Source organism: Mauremys reevesii, linkage group 15, assembly GCF_016161935.1.
Source record: "Mauremys reevesii isolate NIE-2019 linkage group 15, ASM1616193v1, whole genome shotgun sequence".
Taxonomy (NCBI): Eukaryota; Metazoa; Chordata; order Testudines; family Geoemydidae; genus Mauremys; species Mauremys reevesii.
This window is the reverse complement of record NC_052637.1, coordinates 7,147,226-7,164,107: the sequence shown is the minus strand read 5'-3', so window position 1 is coordinate 7,164,107 and position 16,882 is coordinate 7,147,226. Positions and strand designations below refer to the sequence as shown.

The 16,882-nt window shown below is 53.5% G+C and overlaps 1 protein-coding gene across 1 annotated transcript; it reads left to right on the top strand.

Moving 5' to 3' along the window:
• The first annotated feature begins 5,322 nt into the window (after positions 1 to 5,322).
• On the top strand, positions 5,323 to 16,576 carry LOC120383522 (zinc finger protein 585A-like). Its single transcript, XM_039501689.1, has 5 exons — positions 5,323 to 5,371; positions 7,665 to 7,778; positions 8,148 to 9,995; positions 14,637 to 16,222; positions 16,274 to 16,576. Exons 1-5 carry the CDS (start codon positions 5,338 to 5,340, stop codon positions 16,574 to 16,576), a joined length of 3,885 nt encoding a protein of 1,294 aa, XP_039357623.1. The 5' UTR covers positions 5,323 to 5,337.
• The last annotated feature ends 306 nt before the right edge of the window (positions 16,577 to 16,882 follow it).

Genomic DNA, 16,882 nt, shown 5'->3' with positions numbered 1-16,882 from the left:
GAGGCTCCAGTCAGCACTGCTCACCGGGCCATAGACTGTCCTGTTGGCAGCAACATGCAGCAGGGCTGGCAGGCTCCCAGCCAGCCTCTGCACCATGTGGCTCCGGGGAAGCAGCCAGCATATCCAGTTCCTAGGCTTAGGGACGGCCAGGGGGTTCTGCGCATGCCGCCACCTCCCGCCCGCAGGCGCAGCTCCCAGTGGCCAGTCGGGTCAGGGCAGGGGGCGAACTAGCCCCACTTGCGATTGCTCAGCAGGTGGCTGTTGAAGGATCATGGTGCCGGCCCTCATCTCCTCGCGCTGCTCCTGTGGCTGGGCTTCAGCTGCGGCACCTGCCCCTGCAGCGACCCCACGGTCTGTCGCCCCATCCCCGGCACCCAGGAGTTCGAGGTATAGATCCTCATCTCTGAGTGTTGGGAGTGAGGCTGCTGGCGGGGAGAGGAGGAGAATGAGACCAAGGCCGGCCTTCTGGGTGAGAGGGCAGTAGGGGGGAAGGACCTGAGCTGCAAGGGGCAGTTGGATGATCAGCCGAGGCAGGTGACTTCTCAGGAGCATGGTTGCCCCTACTCCCCCCTCCTCCACTGCCCTGTGCAGCCACCACTGCTCCTGTCCCCCGCCTCCTTCCTCCCCGGAGCCCCCGGCCACTTGGACTGGGAGCGTCCTCCTCTCTGCTGTGCGGGGTGTGGGGAGGCTGATGTTGGGGTGTCCCGCTCCCATGTACCCAATTTACATTAAGCTGGGGCAGGGCCGGTGCAAGGATATTTTGCATCCTAGGAAAAACTTCCACCGGGCGCACACACCCCGGAGAATCACTTACTATAAGTGTTCAGAAATGAATACAGGGCAGTCACATCCTACACGTGGGTTCGGTTCTAAGGTCAGCGCGTAAGAGGAAAATTGTGTATAGTGAAAATTACCATAAAGTACAGTATACGCTAGAACAGGGATCCTCAACCTACAGCACACTTGCCAAAGGTGGCACGAGAGCTGATTTTTTTTTTTTTTTTTTTAATGGCAGGATGCGAGTCCCGGCCACCGCTGAGCCTGCTGCAGACCTGGGGTTCCGTTCAGTCAGCTGCCAGCCAGGGTCCCAGCCAGCGACTCCGCTCAGCCTCCTGCCATTCACCCAGGCCAGCAGGAGGCTGAGAGGGGCTGGTGGCCGAGACCCTGGCTGACAAGGGGCCGGCAGCTGGAACCCCAGACGAGCAGCGGGCTGAGGGGGTCGGCGGCTGGGACCTCAGCCCCCTGCCAGCCGGGGTCCCAGCCGCCGGCTCCGCTGAGTCTCCTGCCGGCCTGAGCGAACGGAACCTCAGGCCGGCGGATGGAACCCTGAGTGAACAGAACCCAGACCGTGCACCTGGGCTGGCAGGAGGCTGAGCGGAGCTGGCTGGGACCCCAGCAGGCTGAGTGCGGCTGGCGGTTGGTGGCTGAGTGAACAGAACCCCAGGTCGGCAGCAGGCTGAGCGGCGGCTGGGACCTGCAGCCTGCCATTAAAAAAAATCGGCTTGCGTGCCACCTTTGGACCCCTGTTCTAGTGTATACTCTTGTGTATTGTACTTTATAGTAATTTTCACTGCACACGATTTTCCTCTTATGCGATGACTTTAGAACCTAACCCCCTGTACGATGTGACTCCACTGTAGCGTAAAAAAAAAATAATTGGGGCACTGCTTTTTGGCACCCCCACATCTTGGCGCCTTAGGCAGTTGCCTACTTCGCCTGGTGGTTACACCGGCCCGGAGCTGGGGTGATACGGGACAGGGGGAATCTGTGTGTGCTGTTGCGTCTCTGGGTCCAGCTGTTTATGTCTGAATAAGCCTTCAGGTGCCTGACCGACCCTGAGTGCTTTCTTAAAGAGACAGTGCTAGGAGGTCAGCATCAGGAGCTGCTGTTATCCTGCCCTGTCCTTACACAGCCCAGGCAGGGAACGTGACCTGGGTGCAGGGAGCCCCGACCTCGTTCCTCCCCTCACAGCCCCCTAGGGGTGCCTGGGGCAGAGAAGCAGCAGTCCAGTGGGGGAGCAAGCAGCAAGGCCAGCTGCTCCATCCCTGCATCGAGGTCAGTTTCCCCAAGTGGGTGCCGGAGGGGGATGCAGAACTTAGAGGCACAGGAGTGGGGTAGGAGTTGGGGTGAAGGGGGCACAATGTAGGGGTTAGTGTGCAGGAGGGGGCAGGAGTTAGGGACAACGGGGGCACAGTGCAGGGGTCGGGGTGAAGGGAGGGCAGGGAGGCCATTGCGGTGACAATGCTCCAGGCCCACAGGTGTTATCACGGCCCAGCCTCTGGTCTGGCCAGGGGGCAGGACCTCAGAGGAAAAAGGCGGAGCAGGGGATGTGGCCTTGGGAAGAGGAGGGGTGGGGCTCCTGCATGGGTCCCGCTTTTGCCTTTAGAAAAGTTAGTCATCCAGAGATAGGGGCGGGCAGGAGTTTTACCCAAAGGGCTGAGCATTTACCAGGCAAATGTCCACCCAGAGTCCCTCCATGTACACACCCAGCTTCCAATTTCATATTTCTGTTTAAAGACAATTTCCTTATTTTCAGGCGGGGGGGGGGGGGGCGCAGTCTGATTCCTGGGCGGAAAGCACTGAACAGGGACTGGTCTGATTTCTGTGCAGGATTCGGTGTCCAAGCAGAGTCACTGTGAGCCGCAAGGAGTGGAATTGGGGTTTGGTTTTGCAGTTGGTGTGTTCGGTTCTTGTTCCGTTACCGGGCTGTCCCCAGAAGTGGGGAGGGGGGTTGGGAGTGAGCCCTGTGGCTTGCTTCAGTGGGGAACTGAATTTGGGGCATGGGGCCTGCCTCAGGTGGGGCAATGGGAGGGAGGAGCAGCCCCGGGCTCTGCCCACACCAGCCCCTGAGCCGCAGTCTGCAGGGGATGGGGAAAGGGCTGGGCAGGACAGTGACTCTGCACAAAGGGCCCCGTTCAGGGACCTGCTGGTGAGTTTGTACCAGAGGGAGAGGGGCTCCCCCTGTGCCTGCCTCCCCGAGCTGCTGACCCAGTGACACAGCCAGGCTCACCCTGGAGAGCCAACGCCCTGGGAACGGGACAGTCCCCAGTTCTCCCAGGCAGAGGGGGAGGGAAAGAGACAGGAAGGGGAGGGGTGAGACCGAAAGAGGCAGCAGGAGCAAGAAGTGGGGAGGGAGGTTCCCAGCTCCCAGCCCTGCGCGGATCCATTCCCTGCACCCCCTGGGCCGACTGACTCTCCTGGGAACAAGGGGAGGAGCTGACAGAGGAGAAGCCAGATCCTGCCTCTGCCTAGTCCCTGCGCTGCTGGGTGGATTTGCTGCCCTCGGGGACAATGTCAGAAGGAATCTCCCAAAGTGGCTCCTTTGATTCTTCTCTTTTCTAGCATTTATGTCAGAGACTACCACAGTATTCTTGCCAGCAAGTGAAAGTAGTATGGGCTGGACGATTGGACTGTAAGGTGGATAGAAAGCTGGCTAGATCGTCGGGCTCAACGGGTTGTGATCAACGGCTCCATGTCTAGCTGGCAGCCCGTTTCAAGTGGAGTGCCCCACAGGTCGGACCTGGGGCCGGTTTTGTTCAATATCTTCATTAATGATCTGGAGGATGGCGTGGACTGCACTCTCAGCAAGTTTGCAGATGACACTAAACCTGGAGGAACGGAAGATACGCTGTAGAGTAGGGATAGGATACAGAGGGACCTAGACAAATTAGAGGACTGGGCCAAAAGAAACCTGATGAGGTTAACGGACAAGTGCAGAGTCCTGCGTTTAGGACAGAAGAATTTCATTCACTGCTACAGACTAGGGACTTAATGGCTAGGAAGCAGTTCTGCAGAAAAGGACCTAGGGGTTATAGTTGAGGAGAAGCTGGATATGAGTCAACAGTGTGCCCTTGTTGCCAAGAAGGCAAACGGCCTTTTGGGCTGTATAAGTAGGGGCATTGCCAGCAGATCGAGGAATGTGATAATTTCCCTCTATTCGACATTGGTGAGGCCTCATCTGGAGTACTGTGTCCAGTTTTGGGCCCCACACTACAAGAAGAATGTGGATAAATTGGAGAGAGTCCAACGGAGGGCAACAAAAATGATTAGGGGGCTGGAGCACATAACTTATGAGGAGAGGCTGAGGGAACTGGGATTGTTCTGCAGAAGAGAAGAATGAGAGGGGATTTGATAGCTGCTTTCAACTACCTGAAAGGGGATTCAAAAGAGGATGGATCTAGACTGTTCTCAGTGGTAGAAGATGGCAGAACAAGGAGTAATGATCTCAAATTGCAGTGGGGGAGGTTTAGGTTGAATATTAGGAAAAACGTTTTCACTCAGAGAGTGGTGAAGCACTGGAATGGGTTCCCTAGGGAGGTGATGGAATCTCCTTCCTTAGAGGCCTTTAAGGTCAGGCTTGACAAAGCCCTGGCTGGGATGATTTAGTAGGGGATTGGTCCTGCTTTGAGCAGGGGTTGGACTAGATGACCTCCTGAGGTCCCTTCCAACCCTGATATTCTATGATTCCATGACTCTGTCCCTGGGGGATGTCTTAGTGCTGGTGGGAGGGGCTGCATCTGTGTTGTAATAAAGTGACTGAGGGTTTTCCCAGAATGGCAGAGTCCAAAGCATCTGTGTGCAGGGAGAGAGTGTGAGGGGAATCGGGGTGTGAAATGGACTCAAGGCCCTTCTGAAACCTCCCCCATCGCCCCTCTCGCCCTGACAGGCTGAAGAATCACGTCCGTCTTCCAGGGGACAGGGAAGGGAAATGGCTGTGATGGAGCCAGCTCAGGTAGGGGATTTTCAGGCAGCTGCGGGGTGAGGGGGAAGTTGCTGTAGAAGGGGAGGGGCAGGAGAAACCTGCTGGGACACATTCAACTTGGAGCCTGATTTTCTGAACAGGCCCATTGGCGTGTGGGAAAGGAGGGAACATTCCCCCATTTCTCATACAGGAAACACCCCCCTGGGCAGGGCTGGGAAAACTGACCAGACTCCCAGGGCTGGAGCCTGACCCCACTGTGAAATACGCAGGGAAGCTGTCGGGATTCGTGTCCCTGTCCCGGACTCAGAGCTCTGCTTCCCGCATCAGCCTGTGGCTGGCAGGCGTGTGGGAAATGAGAAGACCCTGCCCTGCTCTGTGTGCTGGGGGACAAGGAGCTGTCACCTTCTCCCACCCCCTGAAGCCTCCTGAGTGCTCTGAGCAGGGTGGGGGTGGGATTCTGCTTCTCTGGGCCTCCTCCGCCATGATTAGTGGGATTGTAGATGGGGCAACAGGTGCTTAGTGGGGGACTCTTGTTGTTTCAGATGCCGGTGACCTTCGAGGAGGTGGCTGTGTATTTCACCCAGGGGCAGGGGGCTCTGCTGGACCCCGCGCAGAGAGCCCTCTACAGGGACGTCATGCAGGAGAACCATGAGACAGTGACCTCGCTGGGTAAGGGATTCCCGACCCCTTGGTTATTGGAAGCTGTGGGGTCTGAGTATCTGACTCTGGTCAGGTTCTTCCCTGGTCAGTTAGATTGGGGGAGGAGGAGTGTTGCATAGTCCACAGCTCCAGTGTGCATAGGCCCCGACTCCGTGGGTGCTTCTGGGCTGGAGCACCCAGAGGGATAAATTAGTGGGTGCTCTGCACCCTACAGCATCCAAGCTCCCCTGCCCTACCTCCTCCTCTCCCCCGAGCGCACAGTGTGCCCGCTCCTCCACCTGTCTCGCAGTGTTTCCCGCCCAGCCGGCGCCAAACAGCTGTTTGCATGCTGGGAGGGGGGGGTGGGAGAGGGAGCGGGAAGATGGTGCACTCAGGGCAGGGGGTGGGGCCGGGGCAGGGATTTGGGGCAGGAGTTAGAATAAGGGCAGGGAGGGGGAATTGGGGTGGGGACTTTGGGGAAGGGGTTGAAATGGGAGCTAGGATGGATCGGGGCCTCATGGAAGAAGTGGGCGGGGGCGGAGGCAGAGGTGGGGTTGAGTCGGAGCCTATGCCAGTATGAGAGACACTTGCATCTCCATACCCCATTCAAGGGAACCAGGGAGTCAGAAACCTAACGGACAGGCTAATTCATCCCCGTCTCTCCAGCTGCCCAGGAGCCAGAAGCCGGGAATTGCCCTGCCTGTATTATTTCTCCTTCACACACCGTTCACCTGCCATCTTGGGACTAGCTCCATCCGTGGGGAGGGCTCTCGGTGCTGCAGGCTTGGAAATAGGCAGGAGCTTAGTACCTGAGCTGTGTGTGTGTCAGCAAGTCCCCCAGAGCATCTACCCTGAGGCCTCCTAGTGAGGGGGTAACAACACCTCCATGGCCTCGGATATCTGCTGCTCCCAAAGGCTCTCCAGCTGTCCACGGGCCGGAAGCAGGGGATTGCCCTGCCTGTATTATTTCTCCTTCACACACCGTTCACCTGCCATCTTGGGACTAGCTCCATCCATGGGGAGGGCTCTTGGTGCTCAGGGGTAAACAGTGAGGTGGCAAAGTTTGCAGATGATACTAAACTACTCAAGATAGTTAAGACCAAAGCAGATTGTGAAGAACTTCAAAAAGATCTCACAAAACTAAGTGATTGGGCAACAAAATGGCAAATGAAATTTAATGTGGATAAATGTAAAGTAATGCACATTGGAAAAAATAACCCCAACTATACATACAACATGATGGGGGCTAATTTAGCTACAACGAGTCAGGAAAAAGATCTTGGAGTTATCGTGGATAATTCTCTGAAGATGTCCACGCAGTGTTCAGAGGTGGTCAAAAAAGCAAACAGGATGTTAGAAATCATTAAAAAGGGGATAGAAAATAAGACTGAGAATATATTATTGCCCTTATATAAATCCATGGTACGCCCACATCTCGAATACTGTGTACAGATGTGGTCTCCTCACCTCAAAAAATATATTCTAGCACTAGAAAAGGTTCAGAAAAGAGCAACTAAAATGATTAGGGGTTTAGAGAGGGTCCCATATGAGGAAAGATTAAAGAGGCTAGGACTCTTCAGTTTGGAAAAGAGAAGACTAAGGGGGGACATGATAGAGGTATATAAAATCATGAGTGATGTTGAGAAAGTGGATAAGGAAAAGTTATTTACTTATTCCCATAATACAAGAACTAGGGGTCACCAAATGAAATTAATAGGCAGCAGATTTAAAACAAATAAAAGGAAGTTCTTCTTCACGCAGCGCACAGTCAACTTGTGGAACTCCTTACCTGAGGAGGTTGTGAAGGCTAGGACTATAACAATGTTTAAAAGGGGACTGGATAAATTCATGGTGGCTAAGTCCATAAATGGCTATTAGCCAGGATGGGTAAGAATGGTGTCCCTAGCCTCTGTTCGTCAGAGGATGGAGATGGATGGCAGGAGAGAGATCACTTGATCATTGCCTGTTAGGTTCACTCCCTCAGGGGCACCTGGCATTGGCTACTGTCGGTAGACAGATACTGGGCTAGATGGACCTTTGGTCTGACCCGGTACGGCCTTTCTTATGTTCTTATGCTGCAGGCTTGGAAATAGGCAGGAGCTTAGTACCTGAGCTGTGAGTGTGTGTCAGCAAGTCCCCCAGAGCATCTACTCCGAGGCCTCCTAGTGAGGGGGTAACAATACCTCCACGGCCTCGGCTATGTGCTGCTGAGTTACCACAGTCCCATGTAGGGTCAGGTTAATCTCAGGGAATGTTCCTTGTGGCAGATACTCTACCAATGCTCCATGCGCCCTGACCTTGCCTGATTTCACCTCCTGAGCAGGATTCCCCGTTCCCAAACCTGACCTGATCGCCCGGCTGGAACGAGGGGAAGAGCCGTGGGTCCCGGATCTCCAGGCCTCTGAGGAAAGTGTGAGCCTGAGAGGCACCTGCACAGGTGAGGAGTCAGAGAAAGGGAGACAGAACCATCTTGAGAGTGAAGGAAAAAGATGGGACTCCCAAAACATGCCATGAGCGAGAGCCCTCAGTTCTGCCCTGTCTCACCTAGATGAGGGCTGCAGTCAGCAGATGTCGTATCATCAAGGCAAATATCAGTCACAGTTTCCCACCCATCCTGTGAACTCTGGCGAACTTCCGTGCCGAGTTTACTTCCCTGGGAGCTCTTGGGTGGGATGTAGAGGCAGGATCCAACGTCTCCATCTCCCCAACAGTCACTGTGTTGTGTTTTCCCTCTTTGCTATTCCCCTTTCTGTCCTTTCTCCCTGGCACAGGCAGTGACTCCTGTCTGGCTTCTCTCTCCCAGCAGGTGATAGGACAGTGAGTGAGAACAAGGAGGAGAATCAGCAGGAGGAAGGTCCTGAGCAAGAGAGGTTTTTGAGAAAAGCTGAAGAGAATTTTTCCCAGGGCTTGGAACAGGGAGAAGCCTGGGGAGATGGACATGGATCAGAGATGCAGTTGGGAAACTATCCCAGGAAGAAACTGGATAAATCCACTGAATGTGGCAGAGGATGGAAGGATCCCAAGGAAAGCACAATTCAGCAGACAAGTCACAATGAAGAGAAACCCTACAAATGCCTTGAGTGTGGGAAAAGATTTAATGCGAGGTCACAGTTTATGTCACATAACAGAATCCACACCGGAGAGAGACCCTATAAATGTTTTGAGTGTGGGAAGAGCTTCTTACAGAAGTCAAGGCTTACTGTACACCAGAGAGTACACACAGGAGAGAGACCCTATATATGCTGTGAGTGTGGGAAAGGTTATATTCGGAGCTCAGAGCTTATTAGACATGAGATCACCCACACAGGAGAGAGACCCTTTAAATGCCATGAGTGTGGGGAAAGTTTTAATCATAACTCAAAGCTTATTATACATCAGCGATCCCACACAGGAGAGAGACCTTATAAATGCCTTGAGTGTGGGAAAGGTTTTAGTGCGCGTGCAACACTTATTGCACATGAGACAACTCACACTGGAGAGAGACCCTATAAATGCCTTGAGTGTGGGAAAGGTTTTAGTGTGCGTGCAACACTTATTGCACATGAGACAACTCACACTGGAGAGAGACCCTATAAATGCCTTGAGTGTGGGAAAGGTTTTATCGCAAGTTCAGCCCTTACTAATCATAGGAGAATCCACACAGGAGAAAGCCCCTATAAATGCCAGGAGTGTGGGAAAAGTTTCAGTGTGAAATCAACTCTTAATGCACATCAGAAAATCCACACAGGAGAGAGACCCCATAAATGCTTTGACTGTGGGAAAAGCTTCATTCAGAAGTCAAAGCTTCGTGAACACCAGAGAGTACACACAGGAGAGAGACCATATAAATGCCTTGACTGTGAGAAAAGCTTCATTCAGAAGTCAAAGCTTAAGGAACACCAGAGAGAACATACAGGAGAAAGACCATATAAATGCCTTGACTGTGGGAATACTTTCATTAAGCGCTCAGACCTTATTAAGCATCAGAGTATCCACACAAGCGACAAATTCTATAAATGCCAGGAGTGTGGGAAAAGTTTCAATTGGAAATCAACCCTTAATGCACATCAGGCAATCCACACAGGAGAGAGACCCCATAAATGCTTCGACTGTGGGAAAAGCTTCATACTCAAGTCCAGGCTTATTGTGCACCAGAGAGTGCACATGGGAGAGAAACCCTTTAAATGCCATGAGTGTGGGAAAGGTTTTAGTCAGCGTGGAACACTTATTACACATCAGCGAACTCACACAGGAGAGAGACCCTATGGATGTCTTGAGTGTGGGAAAAAATTTACCTCAAGTCCAGCTCTTGCTCACCATAGCAAAATCCACATGGGAGAAAGACCTTATAAATGCCATGAGTGTGGGAAAGGTTTTAGTCAGCGTGCAGCACTTATTACACATCAGCGAACTCACACAGGAGAGAGACCCTATGGATGTCTTGAGTGTGGGAAAAATTTTACCTCAAGATCAATCCTTGCTAACCATAGCAAAATCCACATGGGAGAAAGAGCTTATAAATGCCACGAGTGTGGGGAAACTTTCAGATACCGCTCAAACCTTACTAAACATGGGAGAATCCACATTGGAGAGATGCAGTATAAATGCCTTGTGTGTGGGAAAGATTTTGTTGACAGAACAAAACTTACTGTTCATCAGAGAATCCACACAGGAGAGAGACATGGGAAAAGCTTCATTCAGAAGTCAAAACTTATTCTACACCAGAGGGTGCACACATGAGAGAGACCTTATGAATGCTTGGAGTGTGGGAAAAGTTTCATTGAGAAGTCACAACTTATTCTACACTAGAGACTGCACACAGGAGAGAGACCCTTTCAATGCTGTAAATGTGGGAAAAGTTTTATTCGGAGCACAACGCTTATCTCACATCAGAGAACCCACACGGGAGAGAGACCTTATAAATGCCTTGAATGTGGCAAAAGTTTTAGTCAGAGCTCAAATCTTATTGCACATAAGAGAACCCACACAGGAGACAGACCCTATACATGCTTGGACTGTGGGAAAAGCTTCAGTAAGAGCTCAGCGCTGACCAAACATCAGAGAATGCACAAGAATGAGACCCTGTCATAAACAGATAGTTAAGGGTTAATGTCTCTTTTACCTGTAAAGGGTTAACAAGCTCAGTGAACCTGGCTGACACCTGACCAAAGGAGCAATCAGGGGAAGTCTTTGTTTGTGCTTTTTGTTTTGTTGTCCATTCTCTCTTGGATCTAAGAGGGGCCAGACGTGCATCCAGGCTCTCCAAGCTTTCTGAAATAGTCTCTTCTGTTCAATAGAGTGAGTATTAGTTAAAAAGGCGGATTAGTCTTTTGGTTGTTTTCTGTATTTGCAAATGTGTATTTGCTGGAAGAATATTTTATTTCTGTTTGCTGGAACTTGTACTTATGCTAGGGGGGAGGGAGTCCCTTTAGCTTTTATAAGCTAGACCCTGTAATATTTTCCATCCTGGTGTTACAGAGATAGAAAATAAAATAAAAACTTTCTTTTAATAAAAGCTTTTCTTCTTAAGAACCTGATTGATATTTTTCCCCCTTGTTTGAGACCTCAGGGGATTAGTCTGACTCACCAGGGATAGGTGGTGGGAAAAGAGGAGCTGGAAGGTGAATCCCTCTTTGTTTTAGATTCAAGGAGTTTGAATCAAGGTATGACAGACCCCCTGGGAATAGCTTGACTGCAGGAAAAGATTCAAGTTGACTTCACACGTCAGTGATCCACACAACACAGACCTTGAATGTCGGGGAAGCTTCATTTGGTGCTCCTGGAGTATCAGGTGTCTGCAAATCCCCAACAGGAAGAAACCTTTGAGGTGTTCTCAGTGTGGAAAATGCTCCAAGTGCCGCTTAACGCCATGTTGGACGTCAGAGACTCCTCCACACAGCAGGGAAATTCTCTCAGGGCCCTGACTGGGGCCAGCCATGGTGACAAACCCATTTCCTCATTCCCACACACATCAGGGGCGTTTGGCTCCCAAGGATCCGGCTGCCCGTCGCTGGGGGGAGGATCCAGCAGCAGCTGAGTATCAGCTGGTCAGTGACCCTCTGGCTGTGCCTGGTCTAAGCAAACCCCAGGCAGAGGAGGAGAAACCCCCATCAGCCCCTTCCCCCTGCTGCAGCTCTGGCTGCTGAGCTGATGGGCCACAGATGGGGGAAGGGAAAGAGAGAAACTCCTCCAGCTGCCCCCTCTGCCTGGCTGAAGTCCCCCCCCCCTTCCTCTGCCAGCCGGGATCCCCCTGCCATGGAGATGAGGAGAAGGACACTAGGGCCAGACCCCACCTTCACGCTAAACACCTCTCCCCATTCCCCATCTTCCACCATCCCCTGGGCTGGCCCCCCCACTGACCTGGAGCTTTTCCCTGCAGGGGGAGTGTCCCTGGGGGCTGGTAACTCCTCCCATCCCCACATCCTCCACTGGATCACTCACCCCTCTGCCCCGGCTCCCGGCCCCCATTGCAGCCAGACAGCACCATTAGCAGAGACTGATTCCCACAGGGCCTTTAGTTGGCAATCTGGATTTCCCACCTCTGCTACTACAATATCAGCCTGTGAGAGGGAAGCAGTGTTGCCTAATGGGTAGAGCACTGGCCTGGGACTCAGGGGACCTAAGCTCTGTTCCCAACTCTGCAAGCAGCTTGCGGGGAGGCCAGAGACAAATCAGTGCCTTCCAGAGAGGGAATAAATGGGCAGGAGAAGTGGTTGGGATTAGCTGGTGCGTCTACTTTGTTCCTCCGCCCCTTTTTCTAGTCTAGACTGACCCTGAGCAGTTTATTCCAATCCCCCATTAGCAAAGTGCTTGTTAGAGTCACTAAGTCCCCCCCTTTGCAGTGAGATTGTCTCATGCCCAGACATCCTCACATTGCTCCAGGTTCTGCTGAAAAGCATTTCACTTTTTGTGCTGTTTCTCCCTTATCCGCCAGCATTCAATAGAGTCTAAAAAAGCTGGAGCAGGGATATTAAAATAATGTGGTGTTTTAACTTCTGTGTTATTTGAGAGGGACGGGGTGAGTCCGAGGGATTCCCTCCCACCCCCATCAAGCTCACACATCTTCTCTCACAGAGCAGCCTCTGCCCAAGCTGAGGAGGGTTTATCCTTTTCCCTTTCTACCCCTCTACCTTCACGTGTGTCATTTACCACAGAGTCCTTTGCCCACCATGCTTAGGAACCAGGCTTTGATTTCTTTGATCCGCAATCAGGCCCTTGAGGGCTGGAAAAGAAAATGTCCCATTCCTCAAGGGGGAATTGAAATGAACCCCAAAGCACAGATTGAGCTTAAATCTGTAGCCCATAAGGTTACTTTTCTAGCTTGCTATATTGGCTAGAGTGCTTCCTTCACTGATTTGATTGATTATGTTATCTTCAGGGAGTTTGGTTTATACCGGATCTCAATATATATTACTCAGAATGGTTGGTTGTAACGCAGGGGAGCCTACAGGCCTGTATCCTGGAAGAGGAAGCTTAGCTTGAGTCAGTTAGGATAAGTGATTGCAACCTTTGGCATAGATAAATGTCCTATTGGCGACCCCTTTGTCTCTGGGGGAACTGAACAGAGAATCGAATGAAGAACCGAAGGTGTTCACCTTAAGTTTGGACCAGGCTGGTAACCACAGGGTGCTCTGCAGCAGAACATGGAAGTTATGATTAATGTCAAAGGTAATGATTTCAGGGATGAGATAATCAATATTAACCTGTCTGAATATATGTCACAATATGTTAGCCTATAGAATAAGCGTATCCGAAGATTTCTCTGGGTGAGGAAGTAAGATTTGGGCATGGCAGATTGGGCACGGCTATGAATATTCATGCCTTTAGGAAGACCCTATAAAAGGGCAAACTCCCATGCAGAGGGGTCGCTCGTTCGTCCTCTTTATACCTTCTGTTAAGCTATCAGCTCAGCCTGGCAACATAGCCACTCCTCCGGTCCTGACTTCGACCTAGACCATCAAATCTGTTGGGCATGCCAGAGACAAGGCTGGTTCTTTGTCTCCTACTACCCGGTCTTCAGGGAAGCGTGTGAGCATGGTAGCTTAAATAGTCTTTAGAGCAGGAATGTTACCACCAGGAACTTTAGAATTGTACTACTTATTTGTGACTGTGCCTTGTAGCGTTATTGCTTTTTCACTTGTTTTAATAAAGATCTTAAAACTCTGGTATTGTCCTCAGTATCGGTGCCCTTGCCACACACCCCAGGAGTCTGCTCCTGACATAGAACTGTCTGTGTTTTTTAACCCCCTGGGAGCCTGAATTGGGACATAAACCTAAATTCTTCTAATCGGATCACTGGCGAGACATAACAAACTAGTCCCCATAAATTCAGGTCTACAAATGCCAGCCTCCATCTATTGGTAAACTGGCATCTGGAGTTCTTCCGGCCAAATCCAGATCATTTGTAGATAGGAAAATTCTTCTTTGAGTGATTGCTCATATGCATTCCAGTTAGGTGTGCGCGCCGCGCGTGCACGGCTCTTTGGAACATTTTTACCCTAGCAACTCCGGCGGGCCGGCTGGCGCCCCCTGGAGTGGTGCCGCTATGGCGCCTGTTATATACCCCAGCCAGCCCGTCCGCTCCTCAGTTCCTTCTTCCCGCCTGTGACGGCCAGTAGGAACAGTGGAGTGCTCTCTTTCCTCCACAGCTCTAGCGTTCTCCATAGCTTTAGTGTACATAGTTGTTAGTAGTTAGTTAAGTTAGTGGTTATAGTTGTATATATAGTTGTATAGTATAGTATAGTAGGGAATTAGAAGGGTTAGCCCCTCTTCTTCCACACCCGGTGCGGGCTCATGCCCAAGGCACCGGGGTTTAAGCCCTGTGCGGCTTGCCAGCGGCCCATGCCAATAGGCGACCCGCACGACTCTTGCCTGCGCTGCCTCGGGGAATCGCACAGGACAGATAACTGCCCCATTTGCACGGCATTCAAGCCGCGCACAAGAAAGGAGCGAGACTCTCGACTCAAACAGCTCCTTACGGAGGCAGCACTGCAGCCCCCCGCTCCGTCCCCGGCACCGCAGAAAACGTCCTCGGTGCGCAGCACACCCGCGGCACCGAGCCGTCCCGGTACCGACACTCCTAAACAGAAGCAGACGGCACCGAAGTCCTGGCACCGTTCCCTCTCCCCACAGAGGAAACGCAAGACGGCGCACCCGACTCCTAAGCCATCGGCTTCGGGACAGTTAACCCAGCCACCACCGAAACCTCCGGCACCGGCTGCAGTACTGCACAAGGAGTGCACGGTTCCGTTGACTCCGGCACCGCAAGGGCTGTCGAGTCCGGTACCTCCCTGCTCCCCGGTACCGACCGTGGTAGAGCTGCATCTCCCGTCTACGCCTGAGACGTTCGTGACGGCGAGAGATCTTATTCAGCTCACAGAGGCGCCGAGCCTCCGGCCCCCGGCACCACCGGTGCGGGCTGTTCAATCTCGGGGCAAGCCTGCAATGTTGCGGCCTCCGACCCCTGATAGACGGGACACCACCAAGCCTCGGACCCGGTCCCGCTCCAGGCAACGGTCACCGTCTCGTCGGTCCCGGTCTTGGCACCGATCCCCGTCTCGGCACCGACTCCCATCTCGGCACCGGTCTCCATCTCGGCACCGATCTCCATCTTGGCACTGGTCGCAGTCCCGGTACCGCTCAGTTTCGCGGTCCCGGTCGCACTCCCGGCACCGCTCACGGTCCCGGTCACCGGACCGCCGGTACCATCGCAGGTCCGCCTCTCGGCACCGATCTCGACGGCGCGACTCCCGAAGCAGCTCTCGTCACCGACGGTCGAGGTCACGCTCTGCCTCCCGGTACCGAAGGGATCACTCGTCCAGGTCTCCATCCTGGCACCGTGACGACCGGCACCGCTCCGCGGCACCGTCCGGGAGCAAGCTGCCTCCGTCTGCACCGCAGTCCGTCAGCGCCTCTGCTCCCCCGTGGCCCTCGCGCCAGCCATCGGTCGCCTCACAGGCGGGCAGCGAGATGGACCCCGGAGCTGCCCCCCAGAGTCAACACCTGGGTCATCAGCAGTGGGGGTTTTGGGTTCCCTGGGGCTATCATGAGGCCCAAGGGCTCCCCTTTCCCCAGCGCCCAGTGGGGGCTGAGCGCAGGGTGCCGGAGGCAACAGTGAGCAGGCCTCCCCCTACACCACCGGGGGAGGCGGTACCGTCGTCAGACCCGGCAGGGCCGCCATCAACCTCCCAAGCTCAGGAACAGCCTCTGCTTGATGTGGGAGTACAGGCCTTGTCATCCTCTTCCTCCCCCGATGAGGTGGTGGTGGGTGCCGCTACAGCAGACCCTCCCCCGATTGACCTTCGGTCGCACCAAGACCTGCTCCGCAGGGTGGCCAAAGCCATTGACCTCCCGGTGGCAGAGGTCCCGGAGGATGAAGACCCCATCACCAATGTCATTGGCGCGGAGGCCCCGATGCGCGTGGCCCTCACATTTATTAAGACCGTCCAGAAGTCTGCCAAGACCATCTGGCAGACACCGGCGTCTGTTCCTCCCACGGCAAGGGGCATGGAACGTAAGTACTCGGTCCCCCCCACGGGATACGAGTACCTGTACACTCACCCCACTCCGGACTCACTAGTAGTTCAGTCTGTCAACGACCGTGAGAGGCATGGACAACCGGCCCCGGCGCCAAAGTCAAAAGACGCCAAGCGCATGGACTTGTTGGGCCGCAAGGTGTATTCCGTGGGAGGTCTCCAGCTACGCATTGCAAACCAGCTGGCCCTCCTAGCTCGGTACGTCTTTGACATTTTTGTGTCCCTTGCGAAATACTCGGAGCTGATTCCGACGGCTTCTCGTCCGGAGTTTTCGGCCCTGGTCGCAGAGGGCAGACTGGCCTCCCGCTCTTCCATCCAGGCTGCTCTGGATTCAGCGGACTCCGGGGCCAGAACTTTGGCATCTGGTGTAACTATGTGGCGCATCTCCTGGCTGCAGTCCTCCACCTTGCCGCCGGAGGTGCAGTACACTTTACAAGACCTGCCCTTCGAGACTCATGGCCTGTTCTCCGAGAAAACGGACTCGAGAATACAGACCCTGAAGGATGGTCGTGTAGCGATCCGCACTCTGGGTATGCATATACCAGCTACCCAGAGGCGTCCCTTCCAGCGGCAGCAGCCCTTCCGGCCTTGTACCCAGGCCCGGTCAAGGCCATATAACAGTCGGCGCAACGGCCTCAACCGCCGTAGACCTTCCGGAAGCAGGCACAATCAGGCCCAAGCGTCGCCTAAGGCCCCGCAAGGCCCCAAACAGCAATTTTGATGGGACGCCGAGGACGGCCCACCAGCCTCTTTTCAGGATCCAACCCCTTTGTTTTCCAACCGCCTTTCCCACTTCCTCCCAGCATGGTCCCACATAACATCGGACAGCTGGGTACTCCAAACTATCCAGTTTGGCTATCGCCTGCAGTTTATTTCACCCCCTCCTTCCCACCCACCTTCCCCGTCCCTCTTCAGGGACCCCTCTCACGAGCAATGCCTCCTACAAGAGGTCGACATGCTATTGAGGATGGGTGCCATAGAGGAGGTGCCGCACCACAGGCGCAGCAGGGGATTTTATTCACGTTAT

Coding starts and splice junctions, on each gene's coding strand:
- LOC120383522 (XM_039501689.1), top strand. CDS start 5,338: ATGCAGGAGAACCATGAGACAGTGACCTCGCTGG. Junction 7,779..8,147: donor CCTGAGAGGCACCTGCACAG/GTGAGGAGTCAG, acceptor CTCTCCCAGCAG/GTGATAGGACAGTGAGTGAG. Junction 16,223..16,273: donor CCAGAACTTTGGCATCTGGT/GTAACTATGTGG, acceptor TTGCCGCCGGAG/GTGCAGTACACTTTACAAGA.